Raw genomic sequence first — 17,504 nt, 5'->3', positions numbered from 1 at the left:
CAGCAAGATGGGAGGCGAAAGCCAGAGGATCCCAAGAGCTTGGAGGCCAGCTAGCCTGGCTACATGGAACGCCGCAAACAAGAGACCCTGTTTAAACAATGTAGAAGGCAAGGACTAGCGCCTGAGGTTGTCTTGACTTCCAACAATGTGTACACTAGCATGGAGAATGCACTCAAACCTCCCCCCCACACACACACACCTCTCTCTCTCTCTCTTTCTCTCTCACTGTGGCCAGTGACATGGCTCTATGGGTAAAGGCACTTGGTGCCAAGTGTGACTGAGCTGAGTTTAATCCCTATACCCACATGGTGAAGTGAGAACTGACTTCTGCCAGTTGTCCTCTGAAACCCAACATGGTCACTTGTGCTTTTAATCACATACTCAGGAGGCAGAGGAAGGCAAAGCTCTGTGAGTTTGAAGCCGGCCTGTTCTACATAGGGAGCTCCAAAAGTAACCAGAGCTATAATGAGACCATGACTCAAAGAAACAAAACAAAACAAAAACCAACCAACCAAACAAACAAACAAAAAACACCAAAAAAGAAAGAAAATAGAAAAAAAAATGGGTTGTTCTCTGACCTTCACACATGTGTTATGGCACAAGTGCTAACGCTTGCTTTGCTGGAATTGAAGCTTACTTATTGAGATCCCAGGACAGACATAGGCAGCAATAGTTATCAATAACCCAGCCAATGTTGCCATGGTCTTATTATTTTTAATATGTAATACTGTAGTCTAATAATTTAATATTACTTTCCATTAGCAAATGTATGTATTATCTATTATCAAAACACATCACTTTTCAATTGTATGTAAGAAACATAAAAATGGCTTTAAAAACAATCAAGGATCACGAGTCTCCAAAGCATGTAAGAAATTTAAGTTTCATATAAAATATCATACATTATGAATTGTAACCAAAGTCTTGATTTCAACTTTAAATGGCAAAGCTAAAGTTTCTTGTAATAAAGTTATTTTATTCTAAAATAAATAACATTTTCTAATACTCATGATTAAATTATTCTACCATATCTCCCTTTAAATGTACCTGCTGGCTTTTTGTCTACTTTCTGGGTGGTACGCTGACCACATCAAACCATAAAGAAAGTTAACGAACCCTTTAACTTATCACTTGAAGTTTATTTTGTAGCACTTTTCTTCAATATCATGTAATTTACTGATCGCAACTGTTTATAAATGTAATGCTTGGCCTTTGAGACAATTAAAAACCTTTAAGTACTAAAATTTTACATCATGATTTGTTTAACTTAAGAAGTGTTATGACGTTGAGAACTAATAGATTTAAAGCAGAAATGATGACTTCCACAAGAATCAGTCACTCCTCCCAAACATGAGAAGGGAAGGAAGACAAGGAAAAGGTGAGACAGAAGAATGAAGGCAAGACAGGCAAGAAATTCTTCTTCCCCGTCTGCAAGTGGGAGAGAAACTGTGAGGTCTCAGCGGATAACATAATCAGCCATGTCCGTCTCTAGTAAGGCGGCTTCTTTACATGTTATTGAATCCCATCATGCCTTTCATATTGCCAGCAGCACCCTGCTGAAACTGCCGCATCATCGACTGAAGGCCGGCCATGCCACCTGGAGGGAGAAGGGAAGAACACACGCGTGACCCGAAGACTCTGAACCGGTTCCAACTCCGGCCTAAGTACTTTTAACTTCTGAAGTACTCAGCAACTAAGTCAGTAGCTTTTAAGAATATGCAAAATTTAAATTATCGATTTATTTTTATCTAAGAACATGAAAAATATGCTTCATGAAATTACCATGAGGAATAAAGAAAAACATAAAAAGATCTTGGAATAGTTCCTGTCTACAATCAAGAAGTCCAAACAACATTTTTTCTGTCAAGACCAAGTCTTCTTGTAACTAGAATTACTTTAAAACTGATCAGTGCAGGGTAGGGGCTGTGCTTCAAAGGACTTACAGAAAAAAAGAACTGACCATTTACTAAGCCCTTACTATGTCACATATAGTAATTAGATCATTCTCTTGTCACAATCTCCTGATGAATATTACCTACAGATGAATGTTGCCTACAACCTTTCCAACTGGAAAGTTTAGAAAGTTTTAAGGGCTTTTCAAAGATTGCACAGTAAAAATGGAATTAGAGTTGAAAATTTTATGTGATTTCAAAAATTCTATGACATCCAAATCTAAACTAGGGAGGTGGTCAGTGAAGAAGCCTGAGGAAAGATGGTGTAGCTCCACTGATAAAGTGTCTGTCCAGTATGCATGCCCAAACTGCACCAGGCTCTGGCTTAAATCCCTAGAACTCAAGACCTATAATCCCAGAGCTTGGGAGATAGAGGTGGGGAGTCAGAAACTCCAGGTCACACTCAGAAATATAACAAATCCAGCTACAATCTGACATCCCGGACCATCTGACATCCCATCTCAGAAGCAAAGATAATGAGACAGCTTGCCCTCAATCACACCTGATGGGCCAGACACAGTGGCAGAACCTTTAATCCTAGCATTTGGGAGGCAAAGGCAGGAGGATCAAGCTGGCCTTCACACCAATCCAGGGAGGGCAGTCAAAGCTACGTAGTTCTGTCTCAAACCCCTCCTCAAATCCCCAGGTAAATAAATAAAATAATTTTTAAAAACTAGGAAAAATCTGGGCGTGGCAGATGGCTGCTTAGGTAGAGTGCCTGATTGCTGCACAGACATGAGGACCTGAATCTGGACATCCAGCAGGGCACGAAAGCTGGAATGGTAGCCAGCGCTTCTGTAATCCCTACCCTGGGAGGTGAGGAGGAGAACAAAGAGATACGTGGGTCCTTGGAGCTTAGTGGTCAGCCAGGAGCCCAGCTGAGAGAGCAAGCACAAAGTCAGTTCAGTTAGAGACACTATCTTTAAAAAAGCAGAGGACAAGAGAGAAAGACACTTGGTCTGGTCTCCACATGTACTTATACTAGCATACACATGCATATGCCACACAGACACACAGACACATGGCAGCAGAAGACAAAATAAAACTTCAGTTTATTTATAAACTACGGAGTTGGCTCAGTGAGTCAAGTATTGGCCACTCGAGCCTAATGACCCCCATTTAGCTCCCAGAACCCTTAGAAAGCTATCTGTAGCAGTGTGCATCTGTAATCTCAACGCTCAGCAAGAGACAGGCTTGTGGGCCAGCTAGCCTGAACTACACAGAGCAGCAGCAAAAACAAGACATGGCTTCAGCAAGGTAGGGGACTCTGGGGCTTGTTCTTTGATCTGCACAAGAGCACTGTAGCATGAGCACACACTCACACCATGTACAACAGACAGACAGACAGACAGGCAGACATATTCTCATTCTCTCTCTCTCTCTCTCTCTCTCTCTCTCTCTCTCTCTCTCTAAGGTTTTTCATACTATTCAAGAAACCTCCTTCTCTAGAATGATTAGTTCGCGTTGGGATTTAAATGGCCACCTCCCTTCAGCTACTTGTCTTTTTTTTTTTTAAGATTTTTTTTTTCTTTTCTTTTTGTTTTTCAGAGCTGGGGACCGAACCCAAGCGCTCTACCACTGAGCTAAATCCCCAACCCCAAGATTTATTTATTTTTATGAGTACACTGTAGCTGTCTTCAGACACACCAGAAGAGGGCATCAGATCTCATTAAAGATGGTTGTGAGCCACCATGTGGTTGCTGGGAATTGAACTCAGGACCTCTGGAAGAACAGTCATTGCTCTTAACCGCTGAGCCATTTCTCCAGTCCTAGCTATTTGTCTTTTAAACAGGTTTTATATATCACTACAGATCGCTTACCATTAAACTACAAACCTTGGATATTTAACTGTGTACTACAACTGACCAAGAATTTTATATTTACCCATGTGATGAAGAACTCGTGGGTCCATCATTTTGGCCATTTGTTGATTTAATTTTGCCATCTGTGACTGACTCACATTCTTTGACATATCACCACCTGATAAAACAAAACATTCAATTAGTATATGGTATAGTATAAAATATGCAGAGTTTACTGTTTTACAGAGTTTACTCAATTACATTTTTTTTTAAAAAAATGAAAACCACAAGAAACTCTCTATAAAGGATCATTTGAAGGGCTTTACATTGTTCCTACTGCATTAGCCCTGGTTGGCCTGGAACTCACTATAGAAGTCACACTGGACAGAAATTCCCCCTGCCTCTACTTCCTGAGTGATGAGATCAAAGGCATAAGTCACCACACTGGGCTAGAAGTATTTTCTTATAGTTGTGATGTTTCCCTGATATCTTTAGTTATAAATGTGATAAACCACTCTGAGCAAATCTGGACTGAATGGGTTCTCCAACAGCAACTGCTTAACAGAAATCTAAGGTAGAAAGACCTTCCTTCCCTTCTCACCCCCGAGAGCCCAAGTTGTACACTATATAGTACAACAAGCAGCAAAGCTAGGCAGCCCCTGCTAGGGATCATGGTGAGGAAGGAAAGCTGTGAGGACCACCACATGGCAGGTACCAAATGATACAGTAAGACAGCTTGGTGTCTGCATGTGTATGCTCAGAGAACTCCAAAAGACCAAATGGAACCACATGGGCATGTGGTGCTCTTGGGTTGCCCTGGGTGTATCCCTGACCATTCAGGAAAGAAATATCAATTATTTCAAATGATTCAGGGGACACAAGACCTTTACTAATCAAGTAAAATGTTTATCTACATAGTGTCTGTTTGCCAAAAGATACTTCATTAAAGTTAAATGCATAATTATTATCAAAAAGACTTTATTCAGCAGCTGATGAGGGCAGATGTAGAGCCTTGTAGCCAAATATTACTATGCAGCCCTAACTGGTTCTGAACTTGAAAATATCCTCCTGCCTCCTAAATCCTGGGATTATAGGCACTGTGCCCACTTGAAAATGGTAACTTTCCCCAGCTCCGAAAAAAAGAAAAAAAAAACAAAACAAGAAAAGAAAATGGTAACTTTGGAGGGGAAATGGAGGACTAGCGGTCAAGGCATCTCAGAGCCTCAAGCATGCTGGCTGAGTACTCTACCTTTCAGTTATACCTCCAGCCCTAAACATAGAAACTTATTAGAAAATAGAAATAAAGTCAAATGAAAAACGGGATGACATTTAGAGGTGAAAAACAAGTCTGTTAAGATGTTATTACAGAGCAATAGGGAGAAGACCTGAGTGGCTGAACAGGGAAGAAGTGATTCACAATGGAAATCCAACTTATACATACAAAGGAAAAAAAAAACCTTTAAAATATTAGAACTGAAAATGTACTAAAAAAGAAAAAGTAACCATTAAACTGGAAACTGCACTAGAAAATGTACTTTGGTGGCATACACTTTTAATCTCAGCGCTGGGGAGGCAGAGGCAGGTAGATCTTGGTGAGTTCCAGGACAGCTAGGGTTACATAGGCTACAGAGGACAGAAAAGCCCTGTCTCAAAACACAAACAAAACAAACAAAAAATATACTAGTGTCTACTATACTTCCATCAAAGAGAACAGAACTAATTCTACGGAAGGGCCTAGAAACTGACAAGTCAACTTAAGGCTCTAACAAGAGGCACAAAGATACACAGCTGGAAGCGTAGGAGCAAGTGGTTAAACACAGCACATGTGTATAAGATATACCATTCTTATTTTGGCTGGTGCTGTTCTGGCTGGTTCTAGGTATGCAGCCCTGGCTAGACTAGGACTCACTAGGTGACCAGGCTAGCAACACTCCTGCTGCTTCTTTTGTCTCAAGAATTCTGGGAGTACAAACATGAGATACCCAACCTAGTTAATCAATATATTCTAAGGAATGTTTGGCAATATGGGAAAAAGATCAGTGGTTATATCAACTGTTGTCTCCAATAGGATTTGTGGAATTCTCTGAGGAAAAGAAAATGATTTCAGTCTTTTTATACTCTAATGTTCTTTAAATTATGGTATGTATGTTGATAAAAATAGTTTTCAATATTAATGTCTACCATCTTGATTCTGAAGAGATAAACCATGTATCGCATGATTAATCATGGTAGTACTTGACTTTAACATTGAGTTAACGTTAGTACTGGGACAGAACCCAGGGACCCAGGCAGGCCCTACCACAGAGCTAAGCCCCAACCCCTTTGACACAAAGTTCAGCAGTAACTTTTCCAGTATGAGACTACTGGGCTTTAATATTTTATTTCTTAACTTTGTTCTTTTAGGTGATACTTTGTTCTTTCCCCTCTCACCTTTGAAAAGTCCTTTGATACCTCCCATCTTTTTGACCATCTGGGCAAACTTGGTATACTGTGTCAGTAGTTCTTGCACATCTCTTGTTGACACACCTGATCCCCGGGCAACTCTTTGGATTCTGCCTGGTTGCTTACTAAAAACCTTGGCACCATCTGTACTGTCCAGTTCTGCAGACAAAGACAAATAATTTCATCACATAAAATTATCATTCATTATCACAGTAGCCAAGCACTCTGCCTCTGTCCTAAAAATGGAAGCATATTTATTAGAAAATAGGAATAAAGACAAAACTTGAGACAAAACTTGGGACTGAAGAAGGAAAAAGTGACTAACAAAGGAAATTCAAATGGGCTTTTACAGATGCCTTTTTAATTTTTTTTTTTTTTTTTTTATGTTTTAGATACAGGATCTCATATATCCCTAGCTAGACTCAAAATCTCTAGGAAGTTGAGGATGACCCTCAACTTCTGATCCTCCTGCTTCTGTTTCTTGAGGGCTGGGATTGCAGTGTTTGATACTAGACCCTGTCTACTGGATTCTAGTGGAGACTCCTGTATGCTAGGCAAGCACTATACCAACTGAGCTATATCACCAACTCTCAGCTCTATGTGTGTGTGTGCGTGTGTATGTGACATATATGTGCTATAGGTGCATGTGTGTATGTGACATATATGTGCTATGGCTGCTTGTGTGTGACATATATGTTATGGGTGCGTATGCGTGTGTGTGTGACATATATATATGCTATAGGTGCAGGTGTGTGTGTGCCATATATGTGCTATGGCTGCTTGTGTGAGACATATATGTGTTATGGGTGCGTGTGTGTGTGTGTGTGAGACATATATGTGCTATCGGTGCAGGTGTGTGTGACCTAAGTGGGATGGGTGCATGTGTGTGTGTGTGTGTGTGACATTATGTGCTATAGATACAGGTGTGTGTGACATAAGTGCGATGTGTGTGTGTGTGTGTGTGTGATGTGTGTGTGTGTGTGTGTGTGTGTGAGTGTGTGTGTGAGACGTATATGTGTGAACAGATGTGTACTCTCCAAATGTATCTGTTGGCATAGGATCTTTCAGTGAACGGGAAGCTTGACGTTTTGGGTAGGCTGATTGGTCAGCAAGCTCCAAGGATCCGCCTGTCTCCAAAACTCAGCAGAAGGGTTAGCGGAATACAGACATGCATAGATTCTGAGGATTTGAAATTCAGTCCTCTTGCTTCATAGCAAATATTCTCACTCCATAAGCCCTCTCCCCAGCTTGTTTCATTTTACAGAGATATTTTATTTCTCTGTACACTATAACATGTATAAAGAACAACATACATATAAATGATCAAATCACAAAACAGATTTAATAAATCCCAGGATTCATGAGACAGGAGGATCACTGTAAGTTTGAAGCCAGTTTGGACTACACAGCAACTTCTAGACTGTACATAATACGACCTGGCTTTAAAGGGAAAATATCTGAGGACTTCCGAAACTTTACACCTGTCACCCTGCATTTTACATGTGCGTTCTTTCATGTCCTCCACATATCACAAGAACATAACGTAGTTCAAAAAGAGAGCAGACGCATTCACCTTCATCCTACCCTAAACAGCTGCCAACTTCTACTCCACACATTTAGAGCTCATAAGCAAGACAGATTCTGTGTGTAATTAACAGAGAAGGTCTTCAATTTCCTACAGCAGAGAAGTTACACCTGGAAATATTCTAATCCTTTTGCAGTTATACTCCAGCGTCCCCTTCAGCTTTTTGATCATTTGGAATATAAATATAAGGTGGAGTTCTACCCTTACTTGTATGCAATGTAAGGAATGAGGTGGATTTCAGTTAAGATATCTACTTTGAGCTATACACAGTCAGTAGCACAGGCATTCAGAAAGTTGAGGCAAAAGGATCTTAAGTTCCAGGTCAGTGAGAGCTACACAGTAAACCTTGTCTCAAGAAAGACAAAAGGGAGTAGGAAAAAGAAAAATTCTATAATGTGACTGTCTCAAAAACAAACAAAAACCCAAAACAAATAAACAAAACAAAGCAAAATAAACAAAACTAAAATGCAAACAACAGAAAATACATCTTAGTCTTTTTCTCATTATATCTCAGGTTGGCCTCTTGGGTGACAGGATTATAAGTAATAGTACGATAAGTCTATTCCAACATCTCTGTATGACATCCCTAGCATCCCTTAATAAGCAGCCCAGATGGCTTAGATAAAGGTACTTGTTGCTAAGCCCTGAGATTCACATGGGAAGAGAGAACCAACTTCCCGAAGATGTCCTCTGACCTCCATACATGTATTATCAAGTCCCTGTACCCCATGCCAATAAGTATCTAAGTTTTTAAACTGGGAGTCAGGCTGGGTGGGGAAGCTGGGTAGTGGGTATATTTATGACTTTAATTCCAGCACTTGGGAGGCAGAGGCAGGCAAATCTGAGTTCAAGGACAGCTTGGACTACAAAGCCAGTTTCTAGGTCAGCTAGGAATACATAGAGAAACCCATGTCAATATAATAAAATCAAGGTGGGGAAGTAGCTGAGATTAAAACCACTGGCTCATTTTCCAGAAGACCAGGGTTTATTTATTTATATATAGATTTTTAGAAAAGATGTATTTATGTATTTGGGTATTTTGTCTGCATGTACATTTGCACACCAGAAGAGAGTATTGTATACCAAGGGACTACTACAGTTATAGATGGTTGTGAGCCACCATGTGGGTGCTGGGAATTGAACATAGGACCTATGAAAGAGCAGCCAGTGCTCTTAACTGCCAAGCCATCCCTCTAGCCCCTGATTATTTTTGAGATGAGATCTCATTATGTATCCCTAGCTAGCCTAGAACTTGCTATGTAGGCCAGGCTGGCCTCAAATAGACCCGCCCCCTCTGCCTCTTAAATACCTGGAAAAAGGAGTGTACAGCCAAGCCTGGCCAACATTTAATTCTTTTAAACCCCGGATTCTCTCAAAATCCATAGTAACTTTCCCATTTATTTGTATCCACATAATGAAAACATACAACTCTTTCTTCAGAACTCATTTAAAGAATTATGTTGTGGTTTGCCCTGGAGTTATCTGTATTTTGATGCTAATTCTGCTGCTTAAAGGACAGCAGCCTAGTCACATACTCAGAACTCATGTGACTTCACAAGAACCACCTCCCCACTGAATTTGTAAAGTACAGGTGAGGGCAAGTCCAAGATGACTGAGAATTAAGATATCCAGCAGATATCTTGGGGGCACTTTGGTGTAGACTTGGGACAGGGGAAAAAGACTGCGCTTTTTTTATATATATATATTTTTACAACAGATGGCAAACCAAAGTGATGGGCAAGAATTCACTAGTAATCCTAAGAGTTGAGAGAAAGTTTTGTTTTCTAAGTAAGAGGAGGCCATCGCCATGTTGAGTCACATGATGTCTCAAGCGGGAACTTCAAACAAACACAAAAGCAAACTGTGCTGGCAGGCTGTAAGTGCCTTGCTGTGTGATAAGTAATGGCAGATCAGAGAGTTAGCGATTAAATGAGAAAGTCTTTCAGGATACTCATATTCCTTAATGTGGGCTCCACGAGAATTTTGGGTTGAAATCCTAGTTAGACAAGCTACTTCTTAATGATAGGTATTATTAAAAGGTGATTAAGTTTGTTTTTAGAAAGAAGAGAGTAAAGAGATTACCCAAATCACATGGGGATTTTCATCCATGGTTTGGAACTTAGATAGGGAAACATTAGTCACCAACTCCAAGTAGAGAGTTGCGATAAATGTCTGTAACACCAGGCAGAGTGAGTGCAGACATATATTATAGAAGTTATTAAGGCTAAATAAAATCTGTGGGTAGAGAGCTTAACAGATGGATATATTTTGGGCTAAAGTCCTGATTTTTAAGTTGCTTATTAGTATTAGAATTGATAGAAGGTGTTTACGTTATTTTTAAGGATAGTACAGAGATTACCCGAATCACGTGGGGATTTTCATCCATGGTTCGGAACTTAGAGAAAAATTAGTCACTGACTCCAAGTAGAGTATTGTGATATTTACAAGTTATTAAGGTTAAATAAAAATCTGTGGCTCTGGGTTGGGGATTTAGCTCAGCAGTAGAGCGCTTGCCTAGCAAGTGCGAGGCCCTGGGTTCGGTCCCCAGCTCCAAAAAAAGAAAAGGGAAAAAAAAATCTGTGGCTCCAGGTAGAGAGCTTAACAGATAGATATATATTTAGGGTATTAAGGTTAAATAAAATCTGTGGCTCCGGGTAGAGAGCTTAACAGATGGATATATTTTGGGCTAAAGTCCTGGTTTGATACGTTGCTTATTAGTATTAGAATTGATAGAAGGTGTTTAGTTTGTTTTATGAATTACCCCGCTAAAGGCCATATGGCTCATTGATGCTGGCTAGCGAGGGTTTGTGGTTACTTTTGTTATTTACCACAACAGGAAGCTCAGGTTCTCTTAACAGGAATTTTGTGTTTATTTCCTGATAGTTCAGAGTACAAAAGCCTATCAGGCTCATTGTTTAACACTATTGTGTAGTACTTCCTTTTTTAAAAATTGTTCAATCTTCATAATGGGTGTGACTTTGAGTTTTATGGTTATATAAGTCCTCTGGGAGAGAGTGCAAGACACAAGCTTTTCTGGTTACAGACTAAGGAACATAGTATTTTGGGAGAAAGATTTTGTCTTTGTGTTTTTAAAAAGTGTGATTAGGCTCTGGAAACCTCACGGAGTCATACTGATCAGATTTGATAGAGGTAGACCGCCTGAAAAATTAGATTCAGGAGAATCAAACAAAAAGATATCTCGATTTTAAACTTTTGTCTTGAGAGCTGTATTTTGCAGTGTGTGCCTACTTGGATTCCTGGTCTCAAGGACTTTCAGCTGGGTCCAGCCAGGACACATGGGCTACAGCATTTGCTTCAATCTTCCTACCCCTACCCCCAAGGATATCTTAACACCGATGTACTTGAAGAAGTTATGGAGGAGTTGTCGCCCCAATTCCCTGGACTTTTGGAGGCCTGAAAGAGGTTATTCTAAAGTTGTTTTTATGAGGAATTTAGAAATGGTTTTAATTTAACAGAGAGGAATTAGCTAGATTGAGTTATACAGTCATAATCTCATTTGGTAGCTAGGCTGGGATCATATCTTTGCTTTGGAATAGAATTTATTTGTCAAAAAAAGTTTAAAAGTACAAGGCTGGGGTTCAGGATTTAGCTCAGTGGTAGAGTGCTTGCCTAGCAAGCGCAAGGCCCTGGGTTCGGTCCCCAGCTCCGAAAAAAAGAAAAAAGAAAAAAAAATAAAAATAAGAGTACAAGGTTTAAAGCCAGTCCTTCTTTGATGTTATTACAAGCTTCTGAGCTGATTACACATGTGAGTTAAGGGCCAAATAGCAAATTCATGGCTCTGAGTTTGTGAGAGTACTTTCAAGATAATATTTAGGATACAAAGACAACAGTCTAGATTACCTTATATAGATAGATGTTTTTCAAAAACGTCAGAAATCCAAAATTTGAGATTTAAAGTTATTTATCTTTTGTTGAGACATATCTGCTCCTAACAGTTCCTTTTTGGCGGATTTAATGAAGAAGTTGAGCATCTCTACCTCCAGGTGAGGAACATTTGTGGCTAGGGAGCCACTGGACAAAACTGCCTGTTTCATCTGCAGACTAATGCTGTCCAGAAAAGGACAAACTATGCAGAATAACTGACTGATAAGCCCTGCCAAGACAGGGTCATCAGCCCTTCAAAATCTTCATTTCAGGGCTGGAGAGATGGCTCAGCGGTTAAGAGCACCCGACTACTCTTCCAGAGGTCCTGAGTTCAATTCCAGCAACCACATGGTGGCTCACAACCATCTGTAAAAGAGATCTGATGCCCTCTTCTGGTGTATCTGAAGACAGCTACAGTGTACTTATATATAATAAATAAATAAATCTTTAAAAAAAAAAAAAAAAAAAATCTTCATTTCAACAGTCTGTCAGTTGATTTTGGGCCAGAAGGCTGAAGACTTGCACTCACATGTTGCTAACAGAGGACTGTGCTGGTGGAGATTTGTCTCTACAACCTCTCAGTTCGGGAAGCCATGTTAGGCTTCCTATGTGTATAGATATATCTCAGATTTCTGACGTGATTGAAGACTGGTAGTCTCATAGACAACCCAAGCTGTTTAGCATTGAGAAAGATAATAAATTTGAAAGGGTGGTTTTTCAGATGGCATACGATCGCAAACCAGGATATAAGTCTGGTATAAAATTATACTCTTTTAGGATAGATGACAAGGTGCTTTAGTTAATAGACAAAGTTGATGGACTGGGTTTTGAGTGTATATGTTTTTTTTATAAATTGTAGAATGGTAATAATTGTACTCAATTTATATATAAGGGAAAAGGCCTTTACCTGGACAAAAAGGGGGAAATACTGTGGTTTCCCCTGGAGTTTATCTGTATTTTGATGCTAATTCGAAGCCCTAAGGACGGCTGCCTAGTCACTACTCAGGACTCAGGTGACTTCACCAGAACCTTCTCCCCATTTAATTTGTAAAATACAAATACAAGTGAGGGCTGGTACAGGATAGAACGAGGCCTGTCATTGGATGAGAAGGAAGGATGGGTGGGAGAGAAATTTGAGGGAAGAGGACGAGACTGGAACGGAAAGGAGGAAGAGACAGGAGGGAGAGACAGGAGGAGAGAAGCCGTGGCAGGACAATATGGCAGGTGACGTTAAGATTCCACGCTGTACCTTTACAGGTTGTTACTAATGTTCTTAAGGGGTGGATGGTACTGGGCTTTTATGTTTAGGTGGGCAATTATATCTTATCAATTGGGCCAAGGGTTATTGTGTCGTGTGTTCTTTCAAGTGGAGAACTGAGTTTGGGAGAGTGTGTGGCGGCAGAGGGGCCACCACGGAGTTGGGATGTGTGTTTCTGGCATGGAGACCTGCCTTGGGAGCTAGATAGGTAGAGAGATTGCTGCCAGGCTCAGAGAGGGGCCTTCGGCAGTGTGATATAGGATGGAGCAGAGTGGGTGAGAGGCTTTGCTGACTGAGAATTAAGATATCCAGCAGATATCTTGGGACACTGCGGTGCCGGATCTAGTGTGGATAAAAGACAACCATACTTTTTATATTTTTTATATTTTTACAACAACAGTATTTTACATCACATTTCTCTCAATGACAAATCAGCCCAACGATTATAACCCTTTAAGTCTAGAGCTTTCAAGTTATTCTACATCAATTTGAAAATAATCTTTTGATCTAAGTTTCTTCCATCTTGCCAATGAGAAAATAATGCCACTCAGAACTTGCTGATACTCAGAATACTGCCCCAGTCAAGTCATCCTTTCTTACCTTGATCATTCATACTGTCCATTATCGTCATCAGCTTCTTTAGCCTTGCCATTGACTCCTGCTCATTTCCTTTGCTCATAAAATCTGTGCCAAAACCAGGAATCATCCCCTAAAACAGATTTTAAATATAGTCACCAATGACTCGATATCATTCAAAATGTCAATATTTAAATAGTAACTTTGAAACTAATTCTTAAAAGATCCATTTTATCCAATGATTAATGTAGGTATATCTGTTCTTAGATATTACAATGAAAAACACAGTACACCAAATAAACTCATGAAAGTGTCATAATGAAACCCCACTATTTTACACAATTGGTATATGCTAATAAGGCAGGTGGCTCTCCTGTTACAGCCATGCCTGCTGCTTTGCAGTCTATAAACTTGCTTTCTTTGTAAAAATAAGATGAACACAAAAAAGTATAAAGAAATTTTAGAAACATTTAAGGGTAACTAACCAAGATCTGACTGAATGGGCCCATTTTCATAATATTCTGAAACTGTTCATACATGTCTCGCAATGTAAACTGACCTGAAATGCAATACAAGAAAATTCAGATATAGTAGCAAGCACGAATTCATCTTGAAGCACACTATGCAATCAACAAACATTCACTGCACAGTCACTGTGTGGGGGTCAGGATGAATGCTATATATAAGGGGTAGTAGGCACATGGTCAGACTGTGCCGCACAGAAGCCTACTACTACTCTAGCACATTAGATAAACACATCAATCACACAGAAACTCAGATTATGAGTTTTAGGACAACCTGCTCAACATAGGGAGCTTCAGGACAGTTAGGGCTATATAAAGAGTCCCTATCTGAAAAAAATTAGTTACATATAACTTCATTGATGACTATAAAAATATTATGCTGATGGGTATAGTGGCTCACAGCTATACTTGCTACAATTAGGGGGCTGAGAAGAAAGGAATCCAAGTCTGTAGCCATTCAGTGCTAGAAAGGAAGAATCTGTCTCAAAAACAAAAACAATTATGTAGGTTGGTCAGATAGCTCAGTGGATAAAGGTACTTGCCATGCTACTTGTTGACCTGAGTTTAATCCCTGGAACTATAAAAAGGTGGAAGTAGAGCCCTGATTCCAGTTGTTCTTTCATCTGTCATACTTGCACAGCACACTCACTCACACATACACACATCAGTAATGACAACAATAAAATAAGGGAGCGATCATGCTGTGTGAAATAAACTGACTGGGGGGAAATGGACGTTACAGGATTTTTAAAAAAGCCTGGGCTGGAGCCATGGATGGTTCAATGCTAAAGAGTGCCTCCAGTTCTGCTCTAAGAATCATTGTTTAGATCCTAGCATCCACTTGGCCATTCACAAAGACCAGCTAGATAGCTCAGCGGTAGAAGTGTTTGCCACCAAACCTAATGAGTTGAGCTTGATCCCCAGAATCCACAAAGATAGGAGAAAAGAGAGTCCTGCAAGTTATCCTCTGATCTCCATACATATGACATGATGTGTAGGTATACACACATCCATATGAACACACACGTGAAATTTTTTTTATAAAACAAAGTGACAGAAACACAAAGTCCATGCAATAAAATGAAATGAAAACTTTAAAAGGAGAAAAACTGAGTAACACTGTCAAATGTTAACTGGAGAACATTGGCACAATAATTGTATTTGGAAGGTAAGTAGAGCGTGGTGACCTTAAAACAAGCAGAATATTAGGAATAAAAACAAAAATGCTGCAGATATCTGAGGAGTCAGAGTCAGAGAGTAGACAGACTATGTATAGTACATGATGCAGAACTTTAATCCCAGAACTCCTGAGGCAGAGGTAGGGGGATGAGCCCAGCCTAGTCTACATAGCAAGCTCAAAGACTATTCTCAAAGAAAAAGAAAAAAATCAACAAAGAATGACAGAAGACAGAGAACTCAGGAGGCAATGAATCCATATTTATGAGGACCAATGTATCAGACACTGAGCATGGCACTGTGAAGATGAAAGAAGGACACTGATGACCCTGACCTTCACGCAGGAAGGTCATATCAAATGATTCTTATGAATGACAACAAAAACTATAGAGTACAAAGGAACGTGCATCATAGGCTTCTAGGAATCAGGTAGGACATGTGAGGAGAGATCAAGATGTGAGAAACTGAAAGTTCGGCAGGCTGGCTCAGAATGCTAAATATAGCAGTGTCAAAACCTTATGCAGAAGATGGAACCTAGACTACACAATGACATCACTCACAAGCACTTTAAGGGCAAGGGGAAGACTGGAAGATTCTAGATTGATGGAATCAGCAGGCACACACCTGTCACTCCACCATTTCAGAGGCTGAGGCAAAGGGATTCCAAGCTCAAGGATAGTGTGGATGGTTTGAACGGTAATGGTCCTCACGGACTCACACATTTGAGTATCTGGTTCCCGGTTGGTGGGCTGTTAGGGAATGATTAGAAGGTATGGCCTTGCTGGAGAACTGTCACTGAAATGGGCTTCCAGGTTTCAAAAGCCCATGCCATTCCCAGTCTTGTTCTCTTGCTACTCAGGGTTTCTCAGTGTAGCCCTGGCTGTCCTGGAACTCACTCTGGCCAGGCTCGCTTTGAACTCACAGAGATCCACCTGCCTCTGTCTCCCAAGTGCTGTGATTAAAGGTATGTGCCACCACTGCCTGGCTTACAATTCTTTTTGAAAGAAAAGAAAAAATCAAGGGAAAGCATGGTAGTGCCTGCCTATAACTTGTAAGTAGAAGCAGGAGGGTCAAAAGTCCCAGGCCAGCCTAGTTTTACAGTAAGACATGTTCTCAGAAACCAATGGGTTGGGAGGTAGACTAGCAGTAAAGCACTCGCCTAGCATGTGCAAAGCCCTGGTTCACTCCTCAGTACCATGAAAAAAGAAACAAAACAAAACAAAACAAAAAAAACAAAAAAACTGAGATCAAATGCCTTTTTGCTACAAATATACCGTGCTTCAGCTTCTCTATAAGTGCCTCGTTATCATCCAACTTCAACTCATTGACTTTATCAATCAGTCCTTCAATGTCACCCATTCCTGTAAGACACCAAGGAGAGAAGGGAACAGATAACAATATGCTCACCTTTACATCATTAAAAATACACGGACACATGTAATAGTTCTGCAAGGCTGGTTCAGCACTCTCACTGCATTTCATGTGAAAAGAGCTGATGCTAAGGTTAAAGATATAACTTCCTAATTCCATGTTCCCTACTCCCTAACTATACCTAACTTTAGGACAACAGAAAGTCTTACTATCATCACAACTTCTATCACTACAACTACGTTTTCTGTATTATGTGCACAAATTCTTCTGGAAAGCTCTGCATCTAATAACTCATCTTTCCACACTAACCACAATAAAGAAGAGGTTTAGAGGGCTGGGGCTGCAGTTCCGTAGCACATGCAAGGCCCAGGCTTTGATCTCCAGCACTTAAAGAAAAGTAAAATCAAGTTAGAATAAGTCACAAAAGGAAATTACCTTTTTAAGATAGTAAGCACAGGACTAAAGCCCTAATTTGTTCCAAGATCCATACGATCTCAGAGATTGCTCATACTATACTTACCAAGAAGTTTACTGATGAAAGGTTGTGTTTTGAAAGGTTCAAAGTCATCTATATGTTCTCCTGTACCAATGAAAATAATTGGACTCTTTGTGGCAGCAACTCTACAAAGAAAAAAATAAAATAAAAAATAACCTCAAAAAGAAATTTTTAAATAGAAAAAAAAAAAAAAAAAGTATAGGGGTTGGGATTTAGCTCAGTGGTAGAGCGCTTGCCTAGGAAGCGCAAGGCCCTGGGTTCAGTCCCCAGCTCAAAAAAAAAAAAGAACAAAAAAAAAAAAAAAGTATAGAATTAAAGTTTCTTTTCACTAGTTAGACCTATATCAAGCGGGTTCCAAAATTCCTTTTGTATTTAAATCTCTTTTATGAATTCTATCAGTTCCATTACTGTAACGCTTTTAAAAACAGAATAAGAAA

At 39.9% G+C, this 17,504-nt stretch overlaps 1 protein-coding gene across 1 annotated transcript in view; it reads right to left on the bottom strand.

The window, feature by feature from the left end:
- LOC116905055 (protein FAM177A1) overlaps nt 1–17,504 on the bottom strand; it is a 62,562-nt gene that overhangs the window by 23,736 nt on the left and 21,322 nt on the right. Inside the window, exons 10-15 of the mRNA XM_032907748.1 lie at nt 17,092–17,192; nt 16,475–16,561; nt 13,986–14,059; nt 13,525–13,633; nt 6,185–6,355; nt 3,837–3,932 (exon numbers count right to left, since the gene is read on the bottom strand). Of these exons, the coding sequence (XP_032763639.1) occupies nt 3,837–3,932; nt 6,185–6,355; nt 13,525–13,633; nt 13,986–14,059; nt 16,475–16,561; nt 17,092–17,192 (638 nt within the window). The remainder of the gene's footprint in view (nt 1–3,836; nt 3,933–6,184; nt 6,356–13,524; nt 13,634–13,985; nt 14,060–16,474; nt 16,562–17,091; nt 17,193–17,504) is intronic.

Source organism: Rattus rattus, chromosome 7 (assembly GCF_011064425.1).
Source record: "Rattus rattus isolate New Zealand chromosome 7, Rrattus_CSIRO_v1, whole genome shotgun sequence".
Classification (NCBI taxonomy): Eukaryota; Metazoa; Chordata; class Mammalia; order Rodentia; family Muridae; genus Rattus; species Rattus rattus.
The sequence above is the reverse complement of the archived record's forward strand: the minus strand, read 5'-3'. Positions and strand labels throughout refer to the sequence as shown.